Source organism: Cyprinus carpio, chromosome B3 (genome assembly GCF_018340385.1).
Source record: "Cyprinus carpio isolate SPL01 chromosome B3, ASM1834038v1, whole genome shotgun sequence".
Taxonomy (NCBI): Eukaryota; Metazoa; Chordata; class Actinopteri; order Cypriniformes; family Cyprinidae; genus Cyprinus; species Cyprinus carpio.
The window spans coordinates 34676344-34698963 of record NC_056599.1 but is presented as its reverse complement, the minus strand read 5'-3'; the positions used below and the strand labels follow the sequence as shown (position 1 = coordinate 34698963).

At 35.8% G+C, this 22620-nt stretch overlaps 1 protein-coding gene across 1 annotated transcript in view; it reads right to left on the bottom strand.

Annotated features, from left to right (window-relative positions):
- LOC109094647 (NACHT, LRR and PYD domains-containing protein 12-like) overlaps window positions 1-22620 on the bottom strand; it is a 39057-nt gene that overhangs the window by 1964 nt on the left and 14473 nt on the right. The window contains 7 exon segments of the mRNA XM_042721416.1: window positions 972-1024; window positions 1027-1147; window positions 2321-2494; window positions 3129-3913; window positions 3915-5064; window positions 5883-5966; window positions 14054-15206. Coding sequence (XP_042577350.1) covers window positions 972-1024; window positions 1027-1147; window positions 2321-2494; window positions 3129-3913; window positions 3915-5064; window positions 5883-5966; window positions 14054-15105 — 3419 coding nt within the window. The 5' untranslated portion in view covers window positions 15106-15206.

Here is a 22620-nt window from a genome sequence, read left to right as displayed (position 1 = left end):
AAAAAGAAAATAACATTTGAAATATATCAGTTCTGTGGTGTAATGAATGAATATAATATACAAGTTTCACGTTTTGAATGGAATTAGTGAAATAAATCAACTTTTTGATGATATTCTAATTATGTGACCAGCACCTGTATGTATGTATATATATATATATATATATATATATATATATATATATATATATTGGTGGGATGCTGAAGTCTGTTACGATATGAGGCATTTACTCAGGAACAGCTCTCAACGGTTCACTGAAAGACATGTTCTCAAATTAATATGTTAATAAATTAATTAGCTTGAGACTTTTAACAAGGTAATTTTCTGTAAAACATTTTCATTTGGGAATGAAGATAATGCATGTTCCAACAAAAAAAATAAACTACTTAAAAATTGGAAATTGAGGAAAAAACGCTTGTATTTCTGGGAACCTTGTGTCACTATTTTGGGTGACCCAAATAAAACAAATTGATATATTTTTGGAATATTTCTGTGTGCATTTAGAACTATCCGAACGTGAGTAGCATTAATAAAATGAAACTAGATGACAAACTTTGATGTGACAAGGCCTTGTTTGAAAGTTTTAAAGGTGTCATCAGCTGCCTCTGTTTTTTATTTTGTACTGTTCTCTGAGGTCCACTTATAATGTTATCAAGAATTTTTATTTTACATTAAAAAAAATCATAATTTAAAAAGTAATAGGCTATTTTCTGTTCTGTTTTTGACCCCCCCATCAGAGAAAGCTCTGTTTGAATAGGTGTGGAGGATTGTAGACTCGGAAATAAATACCCACTACTATGATTTGCTAATAGCTGTGTATGTTTGACAGTCTGCGTCCTTCACAGATGCATGCTGCTGTGATTTAGGTTAAAAATGCAGAACAGTTTTCCAAAATATTTTCCTCATAAACTTGCTTGACAGGGCGTCTGTAATTGTTAAAATCACAAAATTAATCAGTGTGAAACACAAACCTCAGTATGTTGAGTTGACAGTTTGGACTCTTCAGTCCAGCAGCGAGCAGTTTCCCTCTCTGAATCCTGCAGATGATTTGTTACTCAGGTCCAGCTCTCTCAGGTGTGAAAGGTTTGAACTCAGAGCTGATGTCAGAGTAGCACAACCTCCCTCTTTCACCAAACAGCCAGACAATCTACAACAACAATAATAATGTTAGTGTGCTTAATTTCAGAGATGCTTTAGATCTTATTTCTGGCATTTGGGAACAGCAGTAGCAATGTTGTGTGCATGTGTGCATGTACTTAACCTTATTTTGGGGACAAATATGTACCCAGATGTGAGTTAAAATTGAAATAAAAGCAAGATAAAAAAAAAGATTAAAAAGAAAAAAAAAATAGAAAGAAATACCCAGGGAAAAAATAAATAAATACATTTATGGACATTGACAGAAGTGAAATGTAGAGTAATTCATGGGAAAAAATAGGCCTATATACAGTATATATATATATATATATATATATATATATATATATATATATATATATATATATATAATATATATATATATATTATATATGTATATATATATATATATTGGTGGGATGCTGAAGTCTGTTAAGATATGAGACATTTACTCAGGAACAGCTCTCAACGGTTCACTGAAAGACATGTTCTCAAATTAATATGTTAATAAATTAATTAGCTTGAGACTTTAACAAGGTAATTTTCTGTAAAAAACATTTTCATTTGGGAATGAAGATAATGCATGTTCTAATCTACAACATAAACTACTTAAAAAATTGGAAAAACTGAGGAAAAAAAATCTGGGGAACCTTGTGTCACAATTTTGGGTGACCCAAATAAAACAAATTAACATATTTTTGGAATATTTCTGTGTTCATTTAGAACTATCCGAACGTGAGTAGCATTAATAAAATGAAACTAGATGACAAACTTTGATGTGACAAGGCCTTGTTTGAAAGTTTTAAAGGAGAGCAGTGGTTCCCAACCACGTTCCTAGAGAACCCCAACACGAGGTCCATTTATAATGATCAAGATTTTTTACATTAAAAAACATCATAATTTAAAAGTAATATGCTATTTTCTGTTCTGTTTTTGACCCCCCTCATCAGAAAGCTCTGTTTGAATAGGTGTGGAGGATTGTAGACTCGGAAATAAATACCCACTACTATGATTTGCTAATAGCTGTGTATGTTTGACAGTCTGCGTCCTTCACAGATGCATGCTGCTGTGATTTAGGTTAAAAATGCAGAACAGTTTCCCAAAATGCTTTCCTCTTAAACTTGCTTGACAGGGTGTCTATAATTATTAAAATCATGAAAATTAATCAGTGTGAAACAAAAACCTCAGTATGTTGAGTTGACAGTTTGGACTCTTCAGTCCAGCAGCGAGCAGTTTCCCTCCTGAATCCTGCAGATGATTGTTACTCAGGTCCAGCTCTCTCAGGGGGGAGTTTGATGACTGTAGAGCAGAAGCCACAATTTCACAGTGCTGACCAGTGAGATTACAGCCTGCCAAACTGAAAAAAAAAAAAAAAAGCAAGGACTCTGTTTAAAAGGCATGCTGTTGTCTCTTCTTCTTTCAACAGACTGAAAGAAGAAGAGAAGCACTGCCTTAGTTAACAAACTTTACCATATAAGATCATGTTAGTTTAACATTCACTCTCTGGTCTGTTCCAAATAAAGATCCAAAAACTAAAACAAGCTCATGACATAATTAAAAGTACATTATGTACATCATCGCTGTAATTTGCAAGTAAATTTGAACACTGGGATTAATTGAGGGTATTTGGTCAGGGTTAGAGCTAAACTCAGCAGGACAATGGCCCTCCAGGACTGGCGTTGATAATATGATGAGTTACTTTATCAATACATTACCAATTCTATTGACTAAAATCACCTGAACAATTGCCACAGAGTTGGACTATATTTACTGGTTAAGTTGACAAAGCACAAAGCTATTTTTTTTTTCCATTCTACAAATCTAAAAAAAAAACTAATAGTATTGATTACTTGGGAATGAAGACATCACTCACTGCAGTAATTAACATTTATGCTTGTGAACACAAACCCCAACAAAACACATCCAACTTTCATCACAACTTATGTTTAACCTTATGTAAAATATAACCGTGTTCAGTTTTTCACACTTACAAAGCTTTTCTGCAGTTCCTCACAGCAGGTAACAGTCTCCATCTGCCCTCTTTTGATTTGATATTGTAATTATTATAGTCTAATTCATTCAGCACCTCCTCTGACATCAAGATCATGTTTGCCAAAGTTGAGCATTGAGCAAGAGAAAGATTTTTTTTGCTTGTTCTAGAGGTTAAAAATTCCCTCATTTCTTTAGCAACAGAGTTATCCTTCATCTCAATCAAGCAGTGTGACAGATTTATCCATCTTTCAGGACTGACATCGTTTTTTTGACCTCGTTTGAGGTTTTGGGTTATTTTCTTGATGCTCTCTGGGTTGTTCTCTGTGTGTATTAGTACATCCTGTAAGAGTCTCTGATTGGACTCCAGTGAGATGCCATGAAGAAACCGAAGGAAGAGATCCAGGTGTCCATTTTTACTCTTCAAAGCTTTAGTCATTGCTCCTTTTATAAACGTATTCAGAGGAACATTCTGACACTGATTTCTAAACTTTCCTGTCAGGAATATTTTCAGAATCTCACTGTTTTTGTGTAAATAGCAGTAAAACACATACAGTGCTGCAAAAAACTCCTGAAAGCTCAGATGTACAAAACTGTAAACCTTTCTCTGATAAATCACAGATTCCTCCCTAAAGATCTCAGTGCAGATCCCAGAATACACTGAGGCGTCATTGACGTCTATGCCGCTCTCTCTCAGGTCCTCCTCATAAAACATCACATTGCCCTTCATCAGCTGACTGAAAGCCACTTCAGCAAGTTTAACAATCACTTCTCTGCTGGACTGCAGGGAGTTTCTCTGGATCTCTCTCTTCATACTTCTGGTTCCTCATCTTTGTTTGAATGAGCAGGAAGTAGATGTACATTTCAGTCAGAGTTTGAGGGATTTCTGCACTGAGATCTTGTTTCAGGATGTTTTGAAGCACAGTGGCTGAGATCCAGCAGAAGACAGGTATGTGGCACATGATGTGGAGGCTTCTTGCTCTTCTGATGTGTGAGATGATTCTGCTGGCTTGATGCTCGTCACTGATTCTCTTCCTGAAGTATTCCTCCTTCTGAGGGTCATTGAATCCCTGAATCTCTGTCACACGGTTGATGTAGTTTGAGGGGATCTGATTGGCTGCTGCTGGTCTGGTGGTGATCCAGATGAGAGCAGAAGGAAGCAGACCTCCTTTCAGGAGGTTTGACATCAACACACCCACTGATGAAATCTCAGTCACATCAGAAACTTTCTGACTGTCTGAAAACATCAAAGAAATTCTTCTTTCATCCAGACCATCAAAGATGAACACAACGTTACATTCATCATAAATCTTTGAGTCCAGATGCTGAAGTTCAGGATGAAAGTCAAGCAGAAGTCTGTGAAGACTGTACTGATGATCTTTAATCAAGTTCAGCTCTCTAAATGTAAGCACAAACATGAAATCTACATCCTGATTGGCTTTTCCCTCGGCCCAATCCAGAATAAACTTCTGCACAGAGACGGTTTTTCCAATTCCAGCAATGCCTTTAGTAAGAACAGTCTTTATTTTGTCTTTACTCTCTCTTCTCATCTCATCATATCCAGGTTCAGGTAAATTATTAAAGATGTCATTGCAGTTGATTGGAGTGTCTTGGAGTGTCCTGTAACTTTTCTCCATCTGTAGCACCTCATGTTCTTCATTCAGTCCTTCACTCTCTCCCTCTATGATGTACAGCTGTGTGTAAATCCTGTTCAGGAGGGTTTGATTCTCTTGTAGTTTGACTCCCTCAAATAAGCTCTCATACTTGTTCTTCATGCTGGTTTTGTGCTGGTCTTTGACTCTCTGAAGATTATCATGCACTGGTTGATGAGAATCGAGCTGCAGAGCTGCTTCTTTGTCATAACTTAAGTGGTTCTGACTATAGGAGGATGTGCTGGACGGACAGGACACATATCTGATCTGGTCAGCTCTCCCACCACTGAAAAGATATTAAGAAGAACAGAGAGACAAAAACAAACAGAAAGAGTTTTATCAAAACAGAGAAAATATTTAAATGTCTCTAATATTAAAAATAATCTTATTTGAAATCATACCACAACCACATTTAGAAAGATGTGTTCGATATATTTTAACCTGCCTGTGAAAACCCAGCTAAAGTCTTTTTTTTTTTTGTAATTTACTGTTTTCTATATAAAATCATCCTTCATAAAGACGTAGAACATTCTGTGAAAATATAACCTTTATATTTTTAATATTGACTGAGTGAGGCCATTTCAAAGATTGAAATTATAGTGAAATTAATGGTTAAAATTAAACTTTGATGCTTGTTATCTCATAATTGTATTTTGAGACTTTAGCCTGGATTTCACAGACAGGGTCACATATAGGCTAATTTTAAATATAATTAATCTATTGTGGCCAACAGATCCTTCTTATTACCATCAATATAACTCTGATGCAGAAATCCCAATGTGTCCCTGAATTTTTGTGTAATTAGACAAAAAGGGAATAGATATAGAAAAGCATGAGAGCACTAATTAACAAAGCAGCTTCATGTAACAAAGAGCCTATTGACTTTTTTTTCAGTTTTCTTTCTTTATATCATGATTTTCATTTTAGTGTTATATTTGCTGTTAAAAAAGAGAACACAATTTCTGTTCGTTTTTTTTCTGTCTTTAGAACTTTAATGCAGAAATAAAATAAAAAAATGTATATTTCTCTTTTGTTATTTCTGTTAACATTATTTATATTATTTGTTCTTGTGTTGAATGTCTCTCTTTACATGAATATACTCACGCAGGATCAAAGGGCATTGATTCAGCACTGAGATCAGGGGACTGTAGTGGAGAAGCTGCTCTCTTTCTTTTCCTGTTGATGATACTGAGAAAAACAATAGAAAAAAATAGGAATCAATTTCACGACTCCTAACTTTTTGCCCTACGAGTATTTTTCACAGCGTTTTTATGTTAAAATTACGATGCTGACCAGCCATCTCCACAGTACAGTGACACGCCTTTAGAGAGAAATGCACCTTTAATACAGATTACATAATCATTGAATTTTGTTAAAAAGTAGACATTTCAGGCTTTCTGTAAATATATTTCTCATGTCTGTAAGGCAAGTAGGCTATACATGGAGTTAAATTTTTGTGCCATGCTCCAGTTCACGGAGACCGAGACAACAGAAAGTGCATCCAGAAAGCGATTGTTATGTTTATTTTACAAAAACACAACGTTTTGTTAATATAGTGAGTTTACACACAAAAAGTAGACCTTTTACAGTTTCAAATGATTAGTCTTGTCTGTATAAGCAAACATGAGGGCAGATTTTAGGTTGTTCCATAGTTACCAGGATCACACTGGCGCCTCTGTGCGCTAACAGCTTCCATGTGTCTAATAGCACACATTCATCCAAGTTATAATGTTAGCGTGAGCAGCAGTGTAAAGCTGCTACAATTTACATGTTTTAATTAGGACTGGGCGATTTTGCAAAAAATTAAAATCTCGATTTTTTTCAGAATGTTTGACCAATTCTCAATTTTTTAAGATTTTTAAATAGCCAACTTGAAAATGTAACTACAATATGATTCAAGTTACTTTTTCTTTATTAACCCTTTAGTTAAAGAAAATTCTATTCCAAGTGCAGCACACATGAAGTTGTCAACATGAAGTAAATGTTAAACAAATTACTTATAATCACACAATATCTTTGCAGAAAAGATGCAAAAACTACAACTACATATTTTACAAATTTGTCTTATACATTTACAGCTATAAATGTTCTTTAAAAACAACAGCAGACCTCATCATTAAACAAATATCCAAAAATTAAACAACATACATACACTGTAAAACCTGACAAGTCACAGTAACTCAAACCGTTTGAGTAAACAGATTGCCTTTACTTAAACCATGTAAGTTTTTAAAACTTTGCAATTATGTAATCAAGTGATTAATTAAGTGCTGATTGAGCATTAGTGATGAACCAGCTGCTGTTAACAAACAGCATCACCAGCTCCACTTATTAATAACCAGACTGACTTTATTTCTGTCAGATGTCTACAGAAGATATTATTGAGAATTAACTAAGGTTTAGCTGTTGATTTAGTGTTTCATTTGAAGTAACCATGTTAGAGATAAGTGTTTGCTTTAGTTGGGCTCTTGACCCTTGATTTCTGTCTTAGATTATTTTTTTTTTGGACGTTGTAACCATGTGTTTTTGAAACATGTTTGTTATAACTCAAAAAACCCAGAGAAAATATGATCAGGTACTGGTTGTTATACAGCATATTGGTGATGATAATCATCAATTATGGAGCTGTTCAAAATCTTACTAAACAGGTGTTCTATAGTTAGTTCAGTTGATTACAATGAAAGCCATTCAAAAAGTCAGTGGTTCTTTCATAATCAGTTAATATAAAGGACTTTCCAAACAGTTTGGTCTTCTACGGTGTCAATTAGTCACACACAGACATCAATAATCAGCATATGAACCTAAACAATGGTTACGAAAAAAAAAAAACATGCTGCAATGCATGCTGGGTAATATTGTAGTACAAAACTCATCCATGGCTCCCAGCATGCTCTGCTGCATTGTTTTTTTTATTTTTATTTTTTTTATGGTCACCATTGTTGAGGTTCATATTTTGATTATTGATGTCTGTGTGTGACTAAGTGACACCACAGAAAACCAAACTGTTTGGAAAGTCCTTTATATTAACTGATTAGCACAGAACCACTGGTTCTTAGAATCACTTTTACTGTAATCAATCCAACTAATTAAACAACACCTATTTCATCAGCGATTAGACCCAAACAGTTAAATAATCAATGATTATCATCACCAATATACAGTATAACAACCAACATCCAGGTACAAGTTAGATAAAAAAAAATGCTAACCTGAATGCACTGTAAGTTGCTTTGGATAAAAGCAGCTTCTAAGAGTGTGAGTGTGTGTATAACAACTGATGATATTTTCTCTGGCTTTTTGAGTTACAACAAATGGTTACAACAGCCAAAGAGAAAACTAAGACAGAAATCAAGGGTCAAGAACCCAACTAAAGCAAACACTGAGTCTCTAACATGGTTACTTTAAATGAAACAATAAATCAACATCTAAACCTTAGTTAATTTTCAATAAGATCTTCTGTAGACGTCTGACAGAAATAAAGGTCAGACTGGTTATTAATAAGTGGAGCTGGTGATGCTGTTTGTGGGGTTGTTTAATCAGATCTTGAGAGATTTAATGTATTTTATTTCAGTTTATTTTATCTAAGGCTGTGTCTGAAGTCAGTTGGAGTTCTTGTGTTTCTCTTTTCTTCAGTAATTCTGTTTGTTAACAGCAGCTGTTCATCACTAATTCACAATTATCACTCAATTAATCACTTAACTATTTAATTGCAATGTATATCTCTCTTTCAGTGAACACAACTGAATTAAGTTCAGAGTACTCACACTATTAGTTTTAAAACTTAAATGGTTTAAGGCAATCGGTTTCCTCAAAACGGTTTGAGTTAACATAACTTGTCAGGTTTTAGTGAGGCTGTGTCTGAAGTCAGTTGTAGTTCCTTTCTCTCTTTTCTTCAGTAATTCTGTTTGTTAACAGCAGGTGTTCATCACTAATTCACAATTATCACTCAATTAATCACTTAATCACTTAATTGCAATATATATCTTCTTTCAGTGAACTCAACTGAATTAAGTTCAGAGTACTCATAACTGTTAAGTTTTAAAACTTAAATGGTTTAAGGCAATTGGTTTCCTCAAACGGTTTGAGTAAACCCAACTTGTCATGTTTTTTAAGGATATTTGTTTACACAAAAGGTTTGAGTTACGTTACTTGTCGGGTTTTACAGTGTGTTAGTTTTAAAACTTAAATGGTTTAAGGCAATCGGTTTCCTCAAACGGTTTGAGTAAACCTAACTTGTCAGGTTTTTAAGGATATCTGTTTACTCAAACGGTTTGAGTTAAGTTACTTGTCGGGTTTTTGCAGTGTACAGTAGTAGTTCTTTACATTTTTTTTTTTTTTTATTCAATTGCGCTGCTCTTCCATTGTTTTTCTGTGCAACCATGGATGTGCTTGACTGCTGCGCTCGTGTCACTTGCAGTGTCTCATGCATGAAATGCCATTCTAAAAACACTGCGCTCAAGTAAAAAGAAGTTCACTCCCATCTTCTTGCATGTTTTACCTATTCAACTGCCCGCATCGCATCTATATCAAAACAAAAGCGCTGTTTGAACGATGCTTAGCGCTATTTTTATGGTCCTTCACAGAGTGCGTCACACGTGAACGGTTAATCGCGTGCACCGAAATGCGGTTAGATCGTTCTTTTCTCTTTACTGTTATCATATTGTCAAAGTGTCTAATTCTATTATTTGTTAATATTTCTATTCAAAATTGTGATTCCTCGATTTCAAAAAAATAAAATCATGGCAAAACAATACATTCAAATTAATCATTAAAATTGGGAAAATCGCCCAGCCCTAGTTTTAATTTTCAAATAATAATTTGAATGCCTTATTTGAGGTCGATAAATGACAGGCAAACATTTACCTCATTCTACACTATTTCTATGATTAAATGACTGACAGAGACCAAGAGACCTTTCAGCCAATCACTGTGGGTGTAGTTAGTAAGCTTGATGACATCATCCATAGCAACAAGATCAATGCCCCCTTTTCTCTTAGTTTAAGATTTTTCCCCGTTCCTTAGCAAAGGTAATATATAGATGTGGCATTTATGTCACTTTATTGCTTGCAACTTTATAAAACATGTTCAGGTTGTGGAATTACACACCATTATTAAGAGCTCATTCTCCTGACTAATAAGAGACTAAACTCACTATAATCCATCACTTATATCTAAAGATATTCCTCATGAATTTATAACACATAAAACTAACCAGTTGACATGTAGTTTAGCAAAAAACTCAAAGTTAGCTTTCATGTGGTGTTTTCACTTGTAACTTAATGAAACATGCGTATATCATAAAGAATGGCATGTCATTATTTGCAGAAAATTCACCTGATTAAAAAGAGCCCAAACTCTTTATAATCCATCCAGTGGCCTGATTCACTGATCTCATCTGGAGTCTAATCTCTGAGTATATTAGCTAGTTTTACATTATCTACATCAGTCTTATGATAATATAGCAGTTGGATATTTAGATTTTTTTAAGAGAGTTGACTTGTTAACTGAGGTTCGGGAGTGGGGCCATGCCCCAAACAATCACCTGACTTCCCGAAACCTTCAAATATCAGGCCGCCTCATCCATTCAGCCATCCATATCCCATATTTCTCTTTCTTTTAGGTTGTATCGAGGGGTCCTAATCATCTGGCCTAAATAAACAATCGAGACGATACCCCCACCCTGAGTTTCTCTGGGCCATCACTTTTAGATGCCCTGATCAACCTGACCATCATCCCATTCCATCTACCCCTTAATCCTCTTTCTACTCTTCCCCAACATCCTGTTAAATTAACTATTCCATAGCTTGTTTGTGGCATGGTCCTAGCTCGTGAAATTCATTATAAAGAAAGTGTTTTGACGAGTCTTTTTGCCTCACACAAACATCATGAATCAGTGCATGAATGGTGACAATCATCAAAAGCTTTGTGACTTTAGTAGCTTGCTTTGTGACGTTCAGACTTGATCTGTTTATCTGTACAATCTGTTTGTCGTTTGTCACCATTGTTGAGGTTCATACGCAGATTCTTGATGTCTGTGAGTCTATAAGATTCTGTCCATATAACTTCCTCATAATGACTTGTAAGCCTTTTTAAAATATCAAAGCATGCAGTAGTATTCAAAGAATATGATAATGCAAAAATAATAAATTAGGGTGACCATACATTCTCTTTTCCCGGAACATGTCAGCTGGGATTTCTAAACTGCACAAAATGTCCGGGATTCGGCTATTGCCTTCTACGGTCATCATTCATTGTGTGCATTTTTGTATTAAAGCCTTGCGTGGGACTGTTTTCTTAATCCCGCTCCCGAGAACACTGTAATATGGAATATATAATTTTTGTGCATCAGGGTGTCGCTATCAATATGCAGAGTATTTAAATTGCATTGGATGCTGCTCGTGTTGGATGTAGGGTTGCCAAATCCGCATTGTTTTTCCACGGAATTGAGCTGATTTTAAACTGTTGAGGCGGGTTGATTTTCTCCTGTGGGTTAAAGGTTTGAAATATTGCATAATATATAGCATATGCAAAATAGCATAGCATATGCAAAATAGCATAGCATATGCAAATTAGCATACACACAGATTAGACTGTAGATATGATTAGTAAATCAGGCCTCTACACGATGACTGGATCATCATCAATAAGTTACCGACTTCATCTGATCAGATATTCGCTAGCAATTCTGGATATAACAAATGCGCTTTATAAACACAGTTACAGCAGCCAAAGAAAATCTAATTTTAAAAAGTCAAGGATCAAGAGCCTAACTAAAGCAAACACGTATTTCCACAATGGTGACTTCATGCATATTGCAATTTTTTATGTTTATTTTTTCTAAAGTGTAGATATCATGATATATTATCAGGTTATAATTGCCAAGTCAAATTTCACATTAGGACATTCATAAATAAGTGCTGAAACAACCCTCTACATTGCGAGTAAATTACTCGCATATGCAACTAAATTTTACTCTGGGCGACTAAATGATGTCTATCGTTAGCCATCGGCTAATAAATTCTTAGATTTTACTCACCAGTGTGTGTGTTCGAGGCTATTATAAGTTCAGCACAGATATATTTTCACTCACGGAACACTGACTGAACACTTCAGAGTTTCGCTCTCCATCAAGGGATCTGTACTTTTTCAATTCATCTCAAAGGACGCACAGCGCACCTATATTTGACGCTCTGTAAACTCTGTGTGAAGGCGCATGACTCGCCGTCGCTTTGCTGATAGTGCTGTTTCTCACACATGCAAAGAGAGAGAGAGTCTTACCACATTGAATCGACGAGCTATATGTAAACTATATTCTTTGTTGTATTTTCCTTTCAAAATAATAGAGGTCATTTAGAATTATTCAGCTTTTCAGAACAAGCAGAAGATATGCCGGTTTCTCCGGGAGTGGGCGGAGCTAATGCGCAAATGGCAATCTCATTGGTTGGCGCTCATCTATTACCGTCCCTGTTTTGATTTCAGCAAATCAGTTAGAGCGAACGCAGACAACGTGATTAATATTCATGAACCCAGCAGCTCATCAATCCGTAGTGCATTGTATACTGTTAGTTTGGTACTAGAATTAGTAGTAGTATTATATTTTCTAAAAATAATTAATATTATCTATTACTATTTTTTTTTTTTACAGAAACCCTGAATGACCAACAATATCTTAAGCATCACCACCAGTCTTAAATTCAGTTAAAATGACAAATATGCATTCATACATTTTTTGCATTCATTTTTTTTACCAAGTTTTAGTTCTAATCACTAAAGTTATATAATTAAATAGTGCTTAATTATCATATCATAATATAATGCTTGACTGACTGTTTAAGTGACGTGACATACATGACGTGACATACAGCCAAGCATGGTGACCCATACTCGGAATTCGTGCTCTGCTTTTAACCCATCCAAAGTGCACACACACAGCAGTGAACACACACACCGAGAACACACACCCTGAGCAGTGGGCAGCCATTTATGCTGCGGCGCCCGGGGAGCAGTTGGGGGTTCGGTGCCTTGCTCAAGGGCACCTCAGTCGTGGTATTGAAGGTGGAGAGAGCGCTGTACATTCACTCCCCCCACCTACAATTCCTGCCGGCCCGAGACTCAAACTCACAACCCTTGGATTGCAAGTCCGACTCTCTAACCATTAGGCCACGACTTCCCCTAGGTTCTTAGGTTCTTAAACTTAGGTTTAAGAACCTAAGATCTAAGAAGCTGTGCCATTTTACAAAGATAAGTTGATTGGAATCATATGTGTGCGTGTGTGTGTGTGTGTGTGTGTGTGTGTGTGTGTGTAAAACAGTATATTAGTCTGGCGAGTGAACTAAAAAATTTACTAGCCAATGGCGATTATATTGGCAAGGTGTGTGTAGAGGGTTGTGAAAACATAGTTGTCCCTCCCTGCACTGTATTTTGACAGTGTATATAAACCCCAATTTTACAATATTTTACACAGTAGGGTTTGCTCTATATTATCAGCTCTGCTGGCCTAGAGAAGCAATATGTGTAACAATAGAATGGAAAAGTTGTAACAAATGGGAAAATCCGGACATACAGAAGTGCAGATTTTGAACCTAGCTGGAACCTATGATGATCAATGGAGATATGTTACGAAGATGTCCATGCTTGGCTACCTTTCAAGGTAATCTATGCCTGAAACCAATCAGGATCATGAATCCTGAAGTAGTAATATAAATTGGTGATTGATGTTGTATGGGATGTGTGAGCAAAGTGGCGCTGAGTGTTGAAACTGACTTCTGCTATTAAAAATGAAAATAACATTTTCTTCTGTGATTCTGGATGCAGTTCCCCTGTGTTTTCTGACAAAATAAAGGCTTAATGGTTTAACATTTGAAGGCAAAGAGATGTACAGCCATAAATGTTAGTATTTTATTTTTTTGTAAATTATGATTATTATTAAATGCTATTTTTTTCTTTTCTTTTTTTACTTCACAGTACAATGGAGTGGCTCATGTTGCTGTTGTTTTTTTTTTTGTTTTTGTCCTTAGCTCATAACTTGCCTGATTGTTCTTTCTCCTTTAACTGAAGTAGTATTCTTAGCATAGTTTTCATTTCAGTGACCATCCAGGTGTGTACGTTTAAATAGTTAGATGGCTCTAATGAAGAAGCTTTATTATTATTAATAAAATTTTATAGATGCATAAAAGAAATAAAAGCTAAGTGGTCTTTATTATTACTAGCATTGCTATTCCAAGATGTTAAATGATCATGTTAAATGAATTCACATTCAACTTCATGATACTCACATAGGTTCAGAGGTCACAGCATGTCCACTGCTGAAAGCAGGGGGCTCAAACATGGAGTTGTAACTCTTCATAGACACACAGCTGAATCCTGGAGACGCTGCTCTCTGAGCATCAACATCACTGAGTTCAGGGGGCAGAAACATTGAGTTGTTACTCTTCATAGACACAAGGCTGAATCCTGGAGATGCTGCTCTCTGAGCATCAACATCACTGAGTTCAGGGGGCTCAAACATGGAGTTGTTACTCTTCATAGACACACAGCTGAATCCTGGAGATGTTGCTCTCTGAGCATCAACATCACTGAGTTCAGGGGGCTCAAACATGGAGTTGTTACTCTTCATAGACACACGGCTGAATCCTGGAGATGCTGCTCTCTGAGCATCAACATCACTGAGTTCAGGGGGCTCAAACATGGAGTTGTTACTCTTCATAGACACACGGCTGAATCCTGGAGATGCTGCTCTCTGAGCATCAACATCACTGAGTTCAGGGGGCAGAAACATTGAGTTGTTACTCTTCATAGACACACAGCTGAATCCTGGAGATGCTGCTCTCTGAGCATCAACATCACTGAGTTCAGGGGGCAGAAACATGGAGTTGTTACTCTTCATAGACACACAGCTGAATCCTGGAGATGCTGCTCTATGAGGGTCAACATCACTGAGTTCAGGGGGCTCAAACATGGATTTGTTACTCTTCATAGACACACGGCTGAATCCTGGAGATGCTGCTCTCTGAGTATCAACATCACTGAGTTCAGGGGGCTCAAACATGGAGTTGTTACTCTTCATAGACACACAGCTGAATCCTGGAGATGTTGCTCTCTGAGGATCAACATCACTGAGTTCAGGGGGCTCAAACATGGATTTGTTACTCTTCATAGACACACGGCTGAATCCTGGAGATGCTGCTCTCTGAGTATCAACATCACTGAGTTCAGGGGGCTCAAACATGGAGTTGTTACTCTTCACAGACACACAGCTGAATCCTGGAGATGCTGCTTTCTGAGTGTAAACAGGAGCCTCCTCCTCTCTCTCCTCATACGCACTCATTTTAAAAGCAGGTTTCTCCTGCTCTCTCTCCTCATGCACACACACTTTACAGGCTGTTCTGGTTCTCTTTTTTTTCCTAGATAAGAGACTTGACTTCAGGCCTGTATGTGGAAACAGACAAAGAGAAAATACACTGAATTTTTACACAATAGAGTATCAGCAGAAGATGGTGCCCAGAAGTGAGGCACAGTGATTAAAGTGTCTGGACGCCCTGTAGTTGTGGTTTATAGTAATTTTAGAGCAGTTAAGTGCTGATGTTATGCACAAAGCACACAACACAGATGAAGTAACACACTGTTGGCACAGTAATATCAAGATAATGCTAATAAAACAGAATTACTAAAAGCGGAAATCCTCATCACATAATTTCTTTAAAAATCTAATTTTGAAGGCTGAGTCTCACAAGGAATAACAGTGAGTTTTACAATTCTTGCTTTTTTAAATGAGACATCCTTGTTGATGTTTGAGACCAACAGATGTGCACTCTGGAGGACACAGGCTTACAGACATAAGACACATACAGTAGTGGGATATGCAGTATCAGCAATATAAAGGCAAAATACACAACATAAAAATTCCACATAAACAACAAAAATTAAAAATAATAACAAACACACTAAAATAAAATTGAATCCTCTAAATTTTCATTTTGTGTTTGTGAGGAACAGAACTCACTCTCAAAATTGTGATGAGTAACACATTGTAACCATAGCAACATTCTGGCTTCTCACACTTTTGGTATCAGCTATAGGGGTTATGTGCAACAAACTTCTGTATTCTGTAAAAAAGGTCACGTCACATTCGGTTCAGGTCTTTTGTACGTGCTTCATTAAATACAGTGCTGTTTTTCTCAAGATGCCTTCAGTGTCCATCACATATGCTGATATCTATTTTTATTTTCTTATTATTATTAACATTCTGATATTTAAAAAAAAAAAGCAACGGTAATAACAGCTAGCTAGGTTAGCTGATTACCTTAAAAGTCTTTAGATATTGTCATCGGTTCATACTGCTGTTAACAGTTTCTCCGGCAAGTGGATGCAATGAGAACTGTTTTCTGCTTTGGTCAGCTGTCATTCGTCATATACCCCATTTTTGATCAAAGTAATATTACAGAGACCAAAAACTCGTTTAGAAGACTCTTGAAGTGTTGCCATGGTCTTTGAGCTTGGCTTATAAAGTGATCCAGTTTATGAAGTTTGCAGCTGTGGGAATCAATATTTCATAATGTGGCTTATTTCCAAGATAAAGCATTTGAATTTAAGCTTATTATGGCTTTTAAGTGACGTGACATACAGCCAAGTATGGTGACCTATACTCAGAATTCGTGCTCTGCATTTGTTTTAATGTATTTTATTTTTTTTCTAGCAAGATCTAGCAACACAAAAGACATAGAGGAGAGCGGGGATCAACCTAACAATTTTTGACTCTCAGTTTGTGTCAATCCACTTGTGGTTCAGAGTTATAAATTTTTATCCGCATTAATTTCACACTTGTCTAGTATAAATATGTGACTTAATTACAGTGTATACGTTTTTCTTTATTTACCACAAAAGAAAGTGAAATGTGACAACATGCCCCATAGGTGGGGTACATTGTAACGTGACCATATGACAGTTTTAAATGTTATCTGATCTAATGCAATATTAGATCTGATCTACTGTAAAACACATATACATTTCCCTCCCTCCACATACAGCTCTCACAGAACACGAGAAACATAAACGAGCCATACGTAGAGCCAAAATGCTTTACCTTTCTTGAAATAATAATTACTAAACATTAAACATTGACTGCCAGTCTTTATTTAGGTTCAAGTTTCAAGGTATCTTTATTAGTACCGAAGGTAAATTTGTTGTGCAGACAAGAGATTCAGCAATCCATCCTTAAGACAATCCATAAGACATACAATGCTATAAATATTAAAACATAAAAATGACAATGTGCTTCTACACACACCCTCTGCGCCCGCCTAAAATACATAAAGTAACCATGCATAGCGAGGAGTGTCATCTCCTGCTTTTTTCATTTATTAGTTCTATATCTGCAGGTACAAAAGTATTTATATATCATCTAGTTGTCCACCTAGGATCCACAAACCATCATCCAGAGGGGAGGAGCTGAAACTCAGCATGTAAAGGGTGGGAACTATCTCTAATAATAAAACTTGCCTTACGCTGTAAATGGTTAGAATAAAGATGGCTAAGTTAAGTTGAGGTTCGCCTATAATCTTACTTGCCCACCTAACAATTTGTTTCAAAGAATTTTTGTTCTTCAAAGACAAATTACCAAACCATGCCACAAGGGAGAACGTCAAGACTGATTCAATAAAAGCCCGATAAAAAAGGGTGATCATAGATTTATCAATGTGAAATCTGGACAGCTTTCTGAGGCAAAACAGACGCTGATGTCCCTTTTTACATACCATCTCACAGTTCTTTTCAAAAGTCAATTTAGAATCTATAACTGTCCCGAGATATTTGCAGCTTTCTACACAATCCACCGCCTGGTCTTTAATGATCATAGTGTCATAATGTAAAGCACAAATTCTAAAATCTATAATCATATCCTTTGTTTTAGTTATATTTAACTCCAAATAAGATTCATCACACCAGGTGACAAACCCCTCAATAATAGGACCATGACCGGACTCATTATCATGTAGCAAACTCACGATAACTGTCATCAGCAAATTTCAATATAGTCCTATTTGCATGCTTACTTTGGCACCTATTAGTATACAGAATATAAAATAAAGGTGAAAGAACACAACCCTGTGGTGAACTAGGGGATGAACATAATGGATCAGATAAAATACCATTTACTTTCACCCTCTGTGTTCTATTTGTCAAGAAATCCAGTATCCAACCCACCAATTATTCACCTGTTTCTTGTGGTTTCTCATTGAAATCCATAAAAGTAACTGCTAATGTAATAATAGAATATAGTTCTAATAGCGGGGCACATTGCAACGCAGTGTTACAACCTTCTCCATCTGCGCAACTGAAATTTAAAACTAGTTTGTCTTTTGCTAGTTAGTGAAGCATTAAAAGAAAAACTAAACTGAAAAAAAACAAAAAACAGATTAAAATAATAGTAGATCAGCCATAAATTAAAACAATGCTAAAAAAATGTGATAAAAAATTTAATCCACAAAAAAATTTACAATTACTATACAAAAATAATTATAATAAAATGTACAGTTGCGGTCCTTGATTCTGATTGGTTGAGCCAAATTTGAAGCTGCTGTTAATTACTCTACAAACATATACCTTTGTTTACATTTGTATGTTGCTCGGCAACCACTTCGGAACCACAACCATTTCTGAGGAACTACATTGTTTGGTGGAAGAATAGTGTTTTTATTAATATCATTACACTTTATTTGCTCTGTTTTATTTTGTGAAACCTAACATTGTAATATAGTTATATGCTTCGCCTCATGGCTATTTGGGGTTTATTGCTTTATTCAGTGATATCTTCAAAAGATTTTTGAATTTTGACACACATTTTTTCTATATATAATGTTGATATGGCAACTATTAAATATCATAAATTTGGCCATGTTAGCATACATGTAAGGAAATATTTAAACCATGTGTGATTACGATTAACCCCGTGTTAGTTTGTGCCCCGTGCTCCACTACCTAGTTCCCTGTACTTTCTTGCAAAGAGACAACTCCCAACTAGACGTTCGGTTCCTTACTCACTGTGCACTATGCAGTTGTCATTACCTGCATATTTTAGTAGTCAATTCGGTTATAGAATGTGGTTGTCACTATACTGTAAATTACTGAATTGCATGTAAATAAGAGGATTAAGCAATAAAAGATTAATTGACATCAAAATTTGGCAGCAGTGTGTAAGTGGCCACAGACAACAAAACAAGCATGACAGAGGATATGGTGAGTCTGTAATATTTTTGTCATGATGACAGTAAAATGTCTTTCTCATTTTATTAATGATGAGTGAAATTTTCTGTAGTTAGTTTAATGACTTTTTGGATTGAGGGTTTTGCAGAGAAGTCACTGCATGCTTTGTATTTAAATTGTTTGTTCTACTTTCTTCTTTTATATTTATGTGTGTGAGCAGGGCCGGGTTAACATAAGGGCTAGGCGGGGCTCAAGCCCAAGGGCCCGAGCAATGAGGGGGCCCGTGATTGGTTGTGGAGGAAAAAAAAAGGTAGGCCTATATTGATTGGCGATGGGAGCAACCAAACTTTCCCGGTGGGCCTATCACTGAAATTCCACCCGCCTACTAGGGGCTGCACCAACTAATCAACTAGTTGACTAGTCGACTTCAATGCTCTGCCATGATGCTTTAAGCTTGATGTCGACTAGCCGCTGGTCCTGTAGAGGGCGCAACATAATAAGAAATCTTTGAAGGACTTCCACATTTACGCTCAGTTTCCAAACAGTTAAAATGACAAATAAATGTATACTCCGTAAGCTCCACAAGACATGTGTGATTATATTACTGGATGCTCGAAATTGAACAAGAGAAAATGCACATTCTAAACAACTTATTGTACAGGTAAGTTAATCGCTGATCTAATATAATGCGCTGCTGCACTGTAACTCACACACAGGCTACAGACAGTAGCTTGTACGTCATGAACAGATCGCGCACGCACAGAATCATTCAGCACGGAAATGTACTGTCAACACTGTTCTGTGATTTCTCAATATAATAGCTTAGAAACAGTAAAGTTCAAGCATATATTTCTTAACAAGTAAATCCCACAGCGTCACTACTACTAGAGAGACGCTGCCATGTAGAATTAATTCACACACGCAATCGCTCTCACTAATGCATTCATATAAATGTAATCTTTACTGTGCTACTTTATCTATATCTGATTTAGAACGAGCAGAAATCTGTGAGAAATAAAACGACCCAAAGGCAAAAGAGATGATAAAAATGAGCTGTAGCGTACGCTCTTCTGTGTCAGAAGTGACACAGGATGTGTTGTTTTCTTTCAAACCAAAGCGTAATATACGTAGAAAGCGTATCCTTGTGGCGAGGCTGACACAGAAGAGTGTAAGCTGCCTGCGTACTGCTCAGATACTCCAAAATGGCGCTATGCTGATGTGGAGTGACACAGAGGAGACAAATTGTTGAATAAAGTCATTATTTTAGTAATGTTATTCACAAACAAAGTATTGTCGTCGCTTCATAATGTTATGGTTGAATCACTGATGGCAGATGGACTATTCTGACAATGCTTTTCATACTTTCCTGGACCTTGACAGTGTTAATTACTTGCCAGTCTATGGGACAGTCACAAGCCTCCCGGTTTTCATCCAAAATATCTTAAATTGTGTTCCAAAGATGAATTAAGCTTTTACGGGTTTGGAACGACATGGGGGTAAGTGATTAATGACAAAATGTAAATTTTGGGGTGGAGCATCCCTTTAATTAAACACCCATTGTTTTACATGTACAATGAATGTATTAATCTGAAGGACACGACAACATCAATGAAACAAGATATTATCTGCCTTATTCCCAAACCAGATAAAGACACTCTTTTATTTGATAATTGGTGTACAATTACTCTTCTGACTGTCAAAATGTTATCCTTAAAATAAAATAAAATTTTCTCCTTGGTATTTGCCAATAGATTAAAAGGTAGGACTGGACAATATGGCCAATATTTATAACATGATATATTTCTTAATTTCGGTCAATATGATATAATTCTGAAATCAATATGAACAATATTTAAAAAAGCCTCAGAAAAAATGCCAAGAACACCCACAACAAATGTCTGTACCTACAAACTTCTGAAAAATGTCTTTGCCAAGTCTATGAAACCCCCTATAAAACTCCACATTTTAGAAAAAGAAATGGCACAAATAAATTAATGTTCACCTTTTATTTGTATTTAGCCTTCAGTCTTCATAGACTGAAACACACTGTAAAACCTGACAAGTCACAGTAACTCAAACCGTTTGAGTAAACAGATTGCCTTTACTTAAACCATGTAAGTTTTAAAACTTTGCAATCATGTTATCAAGTGATTAATTAAGTGCTGATTGAGCATTAGTGATGACAGCTGCTGTTAACAAACAGCATCACCAGCTCCACTTATTAATAACCAGACTGACTTTATTTCTGTCAGATGTCTACAGAAGATCTTATTGAGAATTAACTAAGGTTTAGCTGTTGATTTATTGTTTTCATTTGAAGTAACCATGTTAGAGATCACTGTTTGCTTTAGTTGGGCTCTTGACCCTTGATTTCTGTATTAGATTATTTTTTTTTGGACGTTGTAAACCATGTGTTTTTTGAAACATGTCTGTTATAACTCAAAAAACCCCAGAGAAAATATGATCAGGTATTGGTTGTTATACAGCATATTGGTGGTGATGATAATCTTCATCAGTTTATGGAGCTGTTCAAGAGTTTCAAAATCTTACTAAATAGGTGTTCTCGATAGTTAGTTCAGTTGATTACAATGAAGCCATTCAAAAAGTCCAGTGGTTCTTTCATAATCAGTTTTAATATAAAAGGACTTTCCAAACAGTTTGGTCTTCTACAGTGTCAATTAGACACACACAGACATCAATAATCAGAATATGAACCTAAACAATGGTTACAAAAAAAAAAAAAAAAAAAAAAAACATGCTGCAATGCATGCTGGTACTATTGTAGTACAAAAAACTCATCCATGGCTCCCAGCATGCTCTGCTGCATTGTTTTTTTTTTTTTTTTTTATGGTCACCATTGTTGAGTTCATATTTTGATTATTGATGTCTGTGTGTGATTACGTACGCCAGAGAAAACCAAACTGTTTGGAAAAGTTCTTTATATCAACTGATTATCACAGAACCACTGTATCTTAGAATCACTTTTACTGTAATCAATCCAACTAATTACAAAACACACCTATTTCATCAGAGATTAGATTCCGAACAGTTCAATAATCAATGATTATAATCACCAATATACAGTATAACAACAACATCTAGATACATACGTTAGATAAAAAAAAAATGCTAACCTGAATGCACTGTAAGTTGCTTTGGATAAAAACTAAATTTCTCTGGGCTTTTGAGTTACAACAAATGGTTACAACAACCAAAGAAAAAATTAAGACAGAAATCAAGAGTCAAGAGCCCAACTAAAGCAAACCTGATCTCTAACATGGTTACTTTAAATGAAGACAATAAATCACATCTAAACCTTATTTAATTCTCAATCAGATCTTCTGTAGACGTCTGACATCAATAAAGTCAGTCGGTTATTAATAAGTGGAGCTGGTGATGCTGTTTGTGGGGTTGTTTAATCAGATCTTGAGAGATTTAATGTATTTTATTTCAGTTTATTTTATCTAAGGCTGTGTCTGAAGTCAGTTGTAGCTCTTGTGTTTCCTCTTTTTTTCCTTTCAGCAATTCTGTTTGTTAACAGCAGCTGTTCATCACTAATGCTCAATTATCACTCAATGTAATCACTTAATTACTTAATTGCAATGTATAACTTCTTTCAGTGAACTCAACTGAATTAAGTTCA